The 12,795-nt window shown below is 36.9% G+C and overlaps 3 protein-coding genes across 3 annotated transcripts in view; 2 read left to right on the top strand and 1 right to left on the bottom strand.

The window, feature by feature from the left end:
- The window catches only part of LOC114467815 (amine sulfotransferase-like), a 37,224-nt gene that overhangs the window by 8,290 nt on the left and 16,139 nt on the right, over positions 1–12,795 (bottom strand). The window lies entirely within an intron of this gene.
- On the top strand, positions 497–6,198 carry LOC114467808 (uncharacterized). Its single transcript, XM_028454256.1, has 4 exons — positions 497–596; positions 2,337–2,894; positions 2,976–3,095; positions 4,944–6,198. Exons 1-4 carry the CDS (start codon positions 583–585, stop codon positions 5,797–5,799), a joined length of 1,548 nt encoding a protein of 515 aa, XP_028310057.1. The 5' UTR covers positions 497–582; the 3' UTR covers positions 5,800–6,198.
- Positions 10,132–12,795, top strand: part of LOC114467805 (apolipoprotein L2-like) — a 29,092-nt gene continuing 26,428 nt past the window's right edge. The window contains exon 1 of the mRNA XM_028454251.1: positions 10,132–10,179. Within this exon, the coding sequence (XP_028310052.1) occupies positions 10,166–10,179 (14 nt within the window). The 5' untranslated portion in view covers positions 10,132–10,165. The remainder of the gene's footprint in view (positions 10,180–12,795) is intronic.

Raw genomic sequence — 12,795 nt, forward strand, 5'->3', positions numbered from 1 at the left:
AGCCGTTTATATTCATCTCTTTTTTTGTGCAATGCCTTTTGAACATGTTACCAAGATGTATCTTTAAATTTGCTATTATTTACTTTATTGTGCTCTTTTATATATGTGTGTGAAACCCTTTTAAATAAGAAAAATGTCAAGCAATTTTGCTCATGTTTTCTTCTTATGTAAAGCATCTTTGTGGGTATGGTGAAGACCACTATGCAAGTGTTATTCAAATTATTCTGACAATAATAATGAAACAATAATGAAAATATTTATTACTTGACATTAAAAAAAAAAGCCAAATAAAAAGGCGCCAAAAGAAAATCTTGCCTAGTGCACCAAAGAGGCTAGGGCCGGTACTGGTTAGTATTGATGTATTTTGGAACAATACACACGCCTCAATAGTTGACCTTTTAACTGTTTTTAATAACCATATACTGCAGGTTAAAGTTCATATTTAAATAAGTGGGTGTGCTGCTGAGAAAGAAAAAATAAAACCAAAGTAAGTGACTATAAATGTCCCTGTAGGACGATCACTTCACTCACTCTGAAGATTCAGGACTTTAAAAAAAGCTTTTCAGCATCCACAGTCTGAAGATGGCTGACCCAAGGTAAAGTTTAACTAATCTGAACAAAACATTTAGTTTTGCCTCAGGATCATTACTTTTATTTGATCAATTTTTTAAGAATGCATGGAACTGCAATACATTAATAATTATCTTTTTTTTAAACCAAAGTAAAAAGTAAGTTTTGCGAAAGTGGGAAAATTAAGGTAAACAAAAGAGAAAAAGGTGTGTATAAATTATAATGACTAAAATGACATTTTGACTAGGCGAAATAACATGATTGATATCTGTAATGATATGTGATGTGATGAATGAATGTGATGTTTGAGAGGTTTGTTTTTTAAACCTCTGGCTGTTCAGTTCTTACCTTTGAACCATTTCAAGCTATTCATTGGATTTGCACGACTTCAATTGCAATAAATAACTGGAAAAATTAGGGTGTTCTAAAACTTTTGACCAATAGACTATTTAGACATTACATTTTACTTACAATACATTATTTGTATTTCAGTAGTTTGAATAGACAGAACATCCCTAAGAAGCAGAAAAGTTGTTTTCTTTGCCTGTGAAGCGACAAAAACTGTCCACGACCCAATTGTATTAGTTAAAAATTCACAGGGCGTCATTTCATCAGCTCAAGATATCTGCAACTCGTCTTTATCAAAGATATCTGTATTGTTCATTTTACAATGTACATCTAATTTTGCATTTCCATTGTAGATTCCGATTTTCCTGTTTCACATTTTACCAATTTACGCGTCATTTCACCCATTTTCAATTCTTGGTCTTTCCCAAAACTGTACCAAACATGCTAAATAGGGTTAATGGAGTCAGGTGACATATAAACACCAGGGGAGTTACACTCATCAAGCAAGATTACTTTGCGAGAATTTTGACATGTTACACTCCTGTGGTTCTTCTCAAACTATGGCGTGCACCCCCTAAGGGTGGCATTATGTCATGACGTTTTTCAAAGATTAGCGCGTTTCAGAACGTGAATTCAGGGGTTTCTGTCTATTTTCCATGCTCACGGAAAATCAGAGTACCTGTAAAGGATGTGCAGTGACGTCATCATTTCTGTTTATTGCGCCATATTATACAAGAAAGCGGAGGTTAGAATTGCGTGGAGGAAGATAACCTTTGAGCCTTTTGCAATGACATAGTGATGTCTGGACCGAAAGGACGAAGCAAGGTGCTTTTTTCCTGATGGCTGTAATCCATATATAGCAAAACGGAAAGTTTTGTTTAATCCTTCTGACAATTTTTACAGCCAAAAGCTGAACATGATATTACAATTTTGCTGACGCAAGTAAACAAACTTTTTGTTTCTCGGATAGCACACGGGCCAAAAACACTAAAGCTTGTGGAGGTCTCACTGTGGCAGATAAAAAGTGTTGCGAGTGAAATGACCTTTACAATATCTATAATGACGTACTTTGTAGTCATAAATGGGAGATGTGACTGAATAACGTTGTTGATATCTACAGTCTACACATTTTATAGTGTTTTAATCTTTTCGCTGTTTGATTGATTGATTGATTGATTGACTGCTTGCCAATGAGATTTCATTCTAATATCTTATCAGTGCAATGACAAGAAAGCTTCTATTCTATCTGAAAGGTCAATTTTGACGAGGCAAAATCAAACTGCAAATATTTCTAACCAATATCCATGATAGCCATTAAATGTTCAAACTTGCCATAGGTGCTGTAGGTCATTTCGTCTACTCAAGACTAAATTACAGATATCTTAAACAAAGTTAAAAAGTCTTTATATGTCTCACAGGAAGAAACTTCAGAACGCTCTGTACAGCTACACCATGAATACCATCAAAAACATCCTCAAAGTGAAAAGCTTCTGTGAGGATTCCTCTGAATGGATATTCTGTAGAGAGACAGAGTTAAACTTGATGATGGACATCAAGAACAGGAATGAACAACTCACCAAAGCGCCTGATCTGAGGAAGAAAGATTTTCTGAAACACATGAAGAACATGTTCACCCCAGTGGAAAAGCTGGAAAAGGAACTCACTGAGGTGCTGAAGGACACACTGGAAGGTCTGGAGAAGCTCGACTGCTTCCTGGATGCTGTGGAGAAGCTGGCAGTCACCTCGCTGCACGTGTTCATGGAGAATGAGATGCTACGCCTGTCTGATGACGTCACTCTCGACGACCTTCAAGCTGTTCTTCGAGCTACAGCTTCCATCAGCCCTCTGCTGCTGGTGTTTAAGTACGACAATAAAAACTTATTCCTGCCTAAACTGAAACATGTGGAAGTCTTAATCTGTAGGCTGGACAAGTACATCCAAACCATCAAAACCATATGTGAGAAGCTTGAGACAAGGTAAAGAAACTCTTCAAACCACTTAGAAATGTTGAGTAATCTGAAACTTATCCTGAAAAAGGTTGACTTTGTATCCCACAGCTGCTCATGTGACTTCAGCCTGAAGAAAACCAACAACATTCAGGTCAACGTTCACAAGCGTTTGTCAGAGGATTACATTCAGAAGATGCTCGATCACATAAATCTGTTGGATGAGATCAGGTGGGTTTAAACAAAAAATCTGGTGTGAGATTGTAATAGGAGGAACAAAGAAATGACAGGTTCTGTCAGCCTGAGGAGATGTTTGAGGGAGTTGTGGGGGTTTGCAGAGACCCTGTTTGAATCATTTAGTCCTGCTCTTGGGTGGAATAATTTGCTGATGGAACGAGCTGCCCATCAGTCACAGCTCATCATGCAGAGGGTGAGAGAGATTGTCCAAAATCCCACAGTTTTCAAGAACGTCTGGCTGCAGACCGACCCTGTCATGTACCAACCCGCACATGTACCCATGTGACTCATTGACAGTCTCATGCACCCACATGACTTTCTTCTCATCTTAACAGAATGGGGCAGCATAGCGTACAGCCTAGGGTACAGCCTGCTGGAAATTATTTAAAGAAGAAGACCTCTTTACGTAGACGCCTCATAGATTGACACTGCCCATTGGAGCAGACGTATTAGCGCGGCCGCCATTTTAGGGGGGTCTCTAATGTGCCCGGCCTACATTTATTTCTACTGAGGAAGGCGTATCCCCGAATGTTTACCTGATTTTCATGCTGAAAGACTATGTATTATCTTCTAACAAAGACACGTATGGTAGGCTAGGCATATTTAAATGTATAAATGAATTAATTTGATATTATATTAAACAAGTTTGGTTGTTCATTTGAATGTATTTCTCTTTCTCACACACGCGCTCGAGTGTACACACACACACACATACACATACACACACACACACACACACACACACACACACACACACACACACACACACACACACACACACACACACGGTCCTAGTAGAAAGAAGGATATAAATATTTTCAGTAATGTTTATATCATACCACTCACAATTGTTTGGTGCTTAGCACCATAGACATGAATACATAAACTCCTCATTGAGCGGGTTGGTTTGTTGCTGCGACACGCCAGCATGGCCGCCATATTGGTAAAGTCAAGGCTGCCCTGTAAACTAATGCAAGTGAATGGACTGAAGTTCATAAAGTGCCTTTCAACAAAGTTATTACTTTTTATTAACTCATTCACACACACATTAATATAATTGGGAAAAAAATAGGCATCAAAACAGCAGTTGCGGAGCTATGGGGGGGCTGGCAGGGCGACCTGCCCCCGGCCTGGTAGACCCGTTATGTGTGACGTATACATACTAAATTAGGTGCATGCCCATGCAGGCTTGGTGCAAAACAACCGGAGGACTGCTGAGGCGATGGTGCACAGGAGCGAACGGAGCGTTATCTCAGTCTGAATCCAGTAAAAAGTGATCATAAAAAGCTATAAATGGACTGATATGCAGACGTGGGACACGTACTTAAATAAACGACCACGTCCTCAGATGATAAGCCTTAACAGCAGTTCATTCATTGCCATTTTTCAGTTTTTCAACTGTCACATATGTAAACAACATGGTTTCTGTTCAGAGTATGCACGCGCATGTCAGTCACGTGACCCTTTCATTCTCCATTTTCTTCATGAAAATTGTGTCAAATGCAGAGAATTGTGTGTAGTGTTTTGAGAAAAGTGTGTTTTAGAACTGCAAATTGAGTGTAAAGCAGGAATTGTGTTAGTAGTTTAGCAGAATTGGTTGAGGGCATTGGTGCGTTAGTTACACATGGTGGTCATTGTGTCTCAAGTACCAGTAATTGTGTGTAAACAATTGAGAAAAACTAGATAGAAAAAACCTTACAATCGTAACAGGGAACATGGTTCCTTGGACTACAGGTTCCTCTTGTAGTCCTCCACCACCTCCTTTGTCTTCCACCATTCACTTCTAACAATGGTACTGAACCTAAAGTTTATTCATTCATGTTTTCTTTTGTCCCCTCTCAGGGAGGACCAACACTTCCGGATGGTCTTCTTGTTCCAGGTTGAAACCGGCCAGCACTTTGTCAATGAGTTTACCGAGCGACAGCCCAGAATGCTGGAGTTTCTGCAGCTGTTGGAGGAGACCGCCGTTCAGCTGAGCAGGATGCACACTGGGGCAAAAATCTCTAAAGTGACAGGAAAGTCACTGGGTTTGGTTGGAGGTGTGCTGTCCGTTGTTGGCTTGGCATTGTCGCCGGTCACTGCTGGAGCCTCTCTAGCGCTGACGGCGGCTGGGGCTGGGTTGGGCATCACCAGTGGTGTCAACAGTGTTGTCACAGCCGTCACAGAGTTTGGAGTCAATACTGCACAGGAGAAGAAAGCTGGGGAACTCTTCCAGAACTTCATGGAAGATTTTCAGAGCCTCCAGGATTGCGTAGATGCTCAGGAGGGTAAATTAGGACAAAGCATATCTAGGATGGCCTCAGATGTCCCTGACTTTGGTCAAGTAGCAGCTCAACACTTGGTTCTCAAATCAGCTGAATACGGTCTCAGTGCAGTCAGTACGCTCTTTGGTGGTTTGGATGTCATCTTTCTCTGCAAAGACGGCATCAGTCTTGCTAAAGGCAGCCAGAGTGAAGTCGCGAAGTTCATCAGTGAGAGAGTGGCAATGTGGAGGTCTGTGATGGGGTCATGGCAGAAGATCCACGAGTCTCTGACTGAAGGTTTGCAGACGGCAGAGAAGAAAGAAGCAATCCTGAACATGAAGATAAAGGATCTGGCGCCATCAATACATTTCAGTACAACAGACATAATTGTTTTGTTGTTGTTGTTGTTGTTTTTTCTGTTTTATTTTGGGTTTTTTTTTCTAATTTATATCTGACCTACAGTTCTACAATTTGCACCATTATCTATGTTAATAATTATTTGTGTTTCTTCTGTCTAGTCTTGTATGATGTTGCTGCAAAAGTGAATTTCCCCTCTGGGATCAATAAAGGCATAGGCGGAGTTTGCAATTCTTGCCAGGGTGGCAAAAAAAAAAAAAAAAGAAAGAAATTAAATGTATGGAATGTCTCGAGATTTGGACCAACCACAATGTGTGTAACATAAAAAATAATGCAAAAACGATTAGTAATATAATTTATTATGTCGACAAAAAGAAAATTGTGTCAATGCATCGTTTAATGTTGTAAATTCATGATAAAATCAGGCTTTATGCCTTATTTTTGCTGCAGTACCATAAATGAACTGCTGAAATCCAAAATGCAGCTTGAAATGTTCAGCACCCACTGTCACTTAAAGAATGAGAGAGTAAAGTTGCTCAAATTAAGCAGTGTTGTTATTTATCTTGTGGTGTCCACACCACAAGATACAACAGTTGTATTTTGATCTTCTTAATCATTGACAGGTTTACATTTTTCTGTTTGTGCTGCTCACATATTTTAGCTTCAGTATCAACACGTTTATCACTGAAAAACAAATAAATAATTAAAAATTAGAACTATAAAAGAGCTTCTTAGTATATATCTAGATGTTCCACTTCTACAATGACTGCTGTGTGCAATTTACTCATTTTACAAAGAAGGTCAAAGCAGTTGTTAACAACTAACAGGTACATACATGCAGAGAATTAAGCAATAACAGCAGAATTCAGGATGTGGTGAAAGCGCAGCCTGCAGAAACACAACATTAACCACAACCTTGAGCGCCTACACATCGGCACACCCCTGCACATCCACGAAGTGTGTTTGAAACCCATGACTGTGGCATTTGTCACGAAACAGACGTTTACTGTAATGTAATTTATTTTAAAACTTCATTTAGTAAATTAATTTATCTGCTGACTTTTTTTCATTTCTGTTTAAAAAAAACATTATTTAGATCCTCTAATGAGATACAAAAGGAAACGTGTTGCACATTGTTCATGAAATGTATTGTAAGGTTTAAACATTCAATACAAACACACTTGACTAAAGTTGCTGATACGTTACTATTTTATGAAACAATATAGAGAATCAATAAACAATGCATCAACTAATTACAGGTACAAAAGAGTAGCACACATAGATTGTATTATATCTTTGTCAGGCACATCTCAGTCGCACATAATACAAATATTCTGTTGTCATGGCAGGTTAAACCAACTGTTTTTAAAGTGAACATTCAAGTTTCAGAGAAAGGTCTGTTTTCACTCACAATTACTATGTGTAGCATTGCACTAGTCTATAAAAGCAAGAATGTTCTGTGTGAGTGTGTGTGGAGCAAATATCTCCCCAACGTGGTGCCTGTTCGACCTGAAACTTTGTCACGGCTTCCAAATACATTGAGTTTGTGCTTCCGTTATTTTGAAGTAATTTGGTCATTTTCAAATGTTTATTTTTATTTTATTTTGGCCGGACGGCACAGTCATGTTTACCCAGAAGTGAAACCTATTCAGCTTTTCACCTCAGTGTGTGAGGGGGCGCAAGCGCACCATCTATACCTATTTCACTGCACAGCTCCTCACAGTGGCGAGCAAGAGTCACGTGTGCGGCCAGAGCCAATCGCTGCACACATAGCCAAGCAGACACGGACTGTAAACGAGTGAGATAGTTTAAACCGGAAAGGGGGAGGGGCGTCTGAGCAACCGCTCACACTGATAAACTAGCAAAGCTCTCAAGTCTCACTGACTGGGCCTGATGTGAGTCACTGATGTGCGTGCATGTGCGCGTGACCCACGGAGTATCAACACACAAAAATATACATAATGACATAAAACAAAAAACTAAACAATATTTATACACAAAATGACAACAGAAATGCACAACACTACACTAAGAAACATACAAAAATGCACAAAATGACACCAGAATGACACTACAATGGCAACAAAAAACTATAATTATACAAAAATGCACAAAAAGAAAACAGAAAGATACAAAAATACACATAATGACTCCAAAAAACATACATTACAGAAAAATACACCAAAACGAAAAAAATATATAAAAATTAGTAAAAACTACAGCAAACACATTTATCAACCACATCTCTCATAGAATTAAACCAAGGAAATCACACACGCTATTTTACTTTGCACCTGCAAATAAACCCCTTTATAACACAACAGAGTACAGTGTATGTACATCTCTTTGTACATCCAACCTTCAAACACATACTCATTTGGCCATAATTGACAACTCTACTTAAGCCCCCACTATATGAATACATACTGCCGACGGGCACTGTCCTAATGTTGTAAATTCATGATAAAATCAGGCCGGCGGCCGCTTTATGCTTAATTTTTGCTGCAGTAAAGTTGCTCAAATTAAGCAGTGTTGTTATTTATGATGTTCTACATACCATACAATACTCAATACATGTGCTTTAATATGGTAGACACACTTTAACATGGTGGAATAGACTTGCTGGCAGTAGTAAATCACTAAGTTAGACACAGGTAGGATAGTATAAAGGGATATATAAGGATTAAAAGCATTTAAAAGTCCAACAATGTAGATTATGGCATTAAAAGTCTAACAACGTTACTTCGTGTTCGCTGAATGCACGCACACTCCCGTCCCCTGGCCGTTGCCGTCCCCCCTCCCCGAGCTTGGAACAACACTGCTCATCCACCGCTTTATATCCAGAGTGCATGGTTTGCTCGTTCTCTGTTCCAGCCCCTTGTTTTCTCAGTGCGTCACAACAAACAACAGACTTGTGAGTCTACGGAGCACCCGCGGTGTCCGCCATGTTTTAAACAAAGCTCTGAGCTGCAACAGGAAGCAGGAGGGTCAAATTTCATCGTGCTGCTACAGTCCTTTAAAACTTTTTTACTTGGTTTTATTTCATAAACCTTTGAATTTTAAATCGCCATTTTTTTTTACATCCTAGTCACTGTGTTTTTTGGCATTTAAAATATTTGTATATTTTATTCAGAATTGGGAAAACTGTAATGAAAACGTTTTGGGGGGGGCTATGCCTCCCCTGCACCACACACCATCAGCCACATGACCATAAGCAATACTGTAAAACCTTTGCTGCTCTATCATATTGTAAATAGTATTTCTACTGTACTTCCTGCAGTAAACAGTAAAGGAACAAAAAAAAATGATTCCCTTTTTACTGCAATGCTTTTGAATGTGAACATTACATGTGGACATTGATTGACTGTATGCACCTTGTCAAGTGAAACCAAGTGTTATTCTTTGACAGGATAATTTAATGAGTCAGATTTACAGTGTTTAGGTAAAGTTAGTGTGTGCAGAGAAAGATGTGTTCTATTTTGAAATGAAGAGTTAGTTTATATTTAATAAAATGTGTTTTTGAGAAGAAAATTATCCATTTGGCCAATTGTGTTTTGTAGGTGCGAGTCTGTGTTAAGAGTTTAGGAAAAGTATCTGAAGTATGGGTAAGCGCTTGTTAGCTATTGAAAAAAACTGTAACCACAATAGTCACATTTAGACAGAGTAGAGCTTCCTCAGAGGGTCTGAGCTAAGCTCATCTCAGCTAAGTTTCCTTGCACAGCGAGTTTTGAGGTGTGACAGTTTAACACCTCTGAGCGGAACGAGAAAGGGAGGAAGTAAACTTACTCTGACTTTAATGTCCTGTACTTTAAAGACAAGCAGCCCTGTCCTGTCCTGATAGATGTTCACCCTTGTGTTAACCTTAACCATAACTGACAGATATTTGATTTTAGTGTATTTTACAGCTGATTTAGGGCCTGTTATCATAAGAGATGCTAACAGAAAGCTAACACAAGAGCAAGGTTAACTTTTATTAGGTAATTTATTTCAGGCTCAGTTATTGTATTTGAATTTTAGTAATTGAGAATGTAGTTGACTTTCTGAGGATGAAAAAAAATTGTAATTTTATTGTGACTGGAAAAACTGCTGGTCATTGTAGTTGTAATTGAACATGGGTAATTGAAAATATAATTGACCCCCAACCCTGATACATACACAGCTAGGTGAACATAAACACACACTTAAAAACTTGCAGTTGTTTTTTGGGTTTGTGTGTTTTTTGGCATTGCATTGTTTTACCATTTTTTGCATTTGTTTTGTGTGTTTGTGTGTTTTGCAGCAATCTGTCCCTGTCGGCCACCGTATGATACTGCAGGTTAAACTTGTCATGTTTACATAGGGTGGTGCTGCTGAGAAAGGAAAATGAAACCGAAGCTAAAATGACTATAAATGTCTCTGTAGGAGGATCATTTCACTCACATTCTGAAGATTCAAGACTTTATAAAAGTTTTTCAGCATCTGAAGATGGCTGACCCAAGGTAATGATTAACTATTCTGAACAAAATATTTACTTTTGCCACAGAAACATTTATTTTATTTAATCTTCTTTTTTAGGAATGATGAATGGAACTGCATTAAATACATTTTCTCTTTTTAAAAAATCCAAAATAAAAAGTCTAGTGAACGTGAGAAAATCAAGTTTAACAAAAGAAAGAAAAAGGTGTGCGTAAATTACAATAACTAACAATTTAAAATCTCCCAATATGATTTTGGTCCGATATACGCAAAAAAAGAATAATAATAATAATACGTGAATCAGATCATATCAGCCTGCATTTAAAATCTCGGATTTATGAATTGTTTATTTTTCATTGTTTCATTGAATTGTTTATTTCCTCCCATTTATTTTCAATTTATTTTATTCAATTTCAAAATATTCTTGTTTAAGGTTAAAATGTATGTAACTTAAGGCTGTTTTCTGTAATGCAGAATAGTAGAAAATGTTGTCAACAAATACTGAACAAAGAATTTACTATTGCTTCAGGATAATTTATTCTATTTCATCTATTTCTAAATACATGGAACTGCATTACATACATTTTTCTCTATTTTAAAAATAAAAAATTAAAAGTAAGTTTGGTGAAAGTGAGAAAATTAAGTTTAACAAAAGAAAAGAAAGGCCTATGTAAATTAAAATAACTAACAATTTAAATTGGTCTGATATACGCAAAAAACTAAATAAAAGCGATTTGGATCATGTCGGCCTGCATCTAAAAACTCAGATTTATGTATTGTTTTTATTGAATTTATTAAGGTTATTTTTCAGGGTCATCTTATTTTTTTTTAATTTATTTTTTTGAATTAAAATGTATGTAACTTACGGCTGGGTGATATGACCTAAAATTCCATATCATGGTACAAATTGAAAGTGTAAAAATTATAATTGGAAGTGTTTCTGAATGGGTTATATATCGTAGTCCCTTAGCAAAGTTAAATTTATTAAAAACAAGCAAATATGAAAACAAAAACATCATGTAATTTTGATTAAATGTATTGTGCAGATATCAAAACTCAAAATTAGTGCGAACGAACCCAAATAATGTTGCTGATATTTTAAATTAAAAACCGTACAATGGGCTGTTTTCTGTAATGCAAAATAGTGAAAATGTTGTCAACAAATATTGAACAAAGGATTTACTTTTTCTTCAATATAATTTATTTTATTTAATCTACTTTTAAGAAGTATGTAAATGCATTACAATTTTTTTTTTTCAAATCTAAAGTAAAAGGAAAATTTGGTGAAACAAAAGAAAAAAAAAGTGTGTGTAAATTACAATAACACAACTTATTTGCCAGTGAAAACAGAAAAGATGCCAGATATTGGAGCCGAGATCAGCAACAACAAAAAAAGAAAGAAAGAAAGCGAATCAAAAAGGATCATATCGCTCTGCATCTAAAAACTCAGATTTATACATTGTTATTAATGGATTTGTTGAGGTTGTTTTTCAGAATCTTCTAATTATTTTTTAGAAATATATTATTCAATTGTAGGATATTGTTATAGAAAGTTAAAATGTATATTATTGTAACCCATTGGTTGATAATAAACGGGTCAGTTTTTCTCATGCCTACTGTTGCTGACTGTTGTTCTCTGAGTAAAATCACTTAATCAAGCCTTTTCTTACATTCCACATTACAAAATAAGTCATAAAATTATATATAATCTGTGCTGATATTGTATTGATATCTGTATCAGCCAATACTTAAGGCAACAATACTGGTTTTGTATGATATCTCAAAAATAATTTTAATTAGACAGATTGAAAGTTCACAATATCTGTCATGTCAAAATGTTCGGTTCAAGTTTTTTAACTCCCTTCATTAAAGAAATCTATATTGTTTTAGATAAACAAAATTACAATTTTGACTAAGCAAAATAACATGATTGATATCTTGAATTTTTATACTTTCTCTGCAAAATGACATTTGAGCAGTGTTTGGAATAACAGCGTTTAAAATAACGTTAGGTAGCGCCGTTTTTTTTTTTCAGTAACGGGGTAATTTAACTAATGACTTTTTACACCGTTACAACGCCATTAACGTTACTGAACGTTAAATGCGGTGCGTTACATGCAATGATTGAATAAACTGTGATCCGAAAGCACCCCTGGCTTCATACGCAACTGTAGTGAGGAAGTGGTTAAAATCAAGGTGAGCGATTATGATTGGCTGAGGCGGCGTCATGTTTCATGGTACCCAATCAGAGCCAGTGTTTATACACATGTGCCAGCACACACACACAACCACTACAGATCTGATGAAGCAGCAGAGATGGCGAGCGTGGAGCAGTCTGATGAGAAGTTGTCATTTTTAAGGTAGCGATACAAACACTACTTTAAATTAATTGTGGTCAAAGGCAAGAACGTACATGTGAAGTGTTCATTATATCCAGGAGTGAAAACTTTGTCCACATCCGTTGTAAGCAACTCAAATTTAATGAAGCGCCTCACGACATACGCATCTAAAAAATCTGAATTCTTCGACATATAGAAACTTTTTTTTTGTTAACAATTACTTTGATAAGATTTGATGAAGCAGCAGAGATGGCGAGCGTGGAGCAGTCCGATGAGAAGTTGTAGATATATGTGATGGTA

The sequence above is a fragment of the Gouania willdenowi genome, chromosome 8, assembly GCF_900634775.1.
Source record: "Gouania willdenowi chromosome 8, fGouWil2.1, whole genome shotgun sequence".
Taxonomy (NCBI): Eukaryota; Metazoa; Chordata; class Actinopteri; order Blenniiformes; family Gobiesocidae; genus Gouania; species Gouania willdenowi.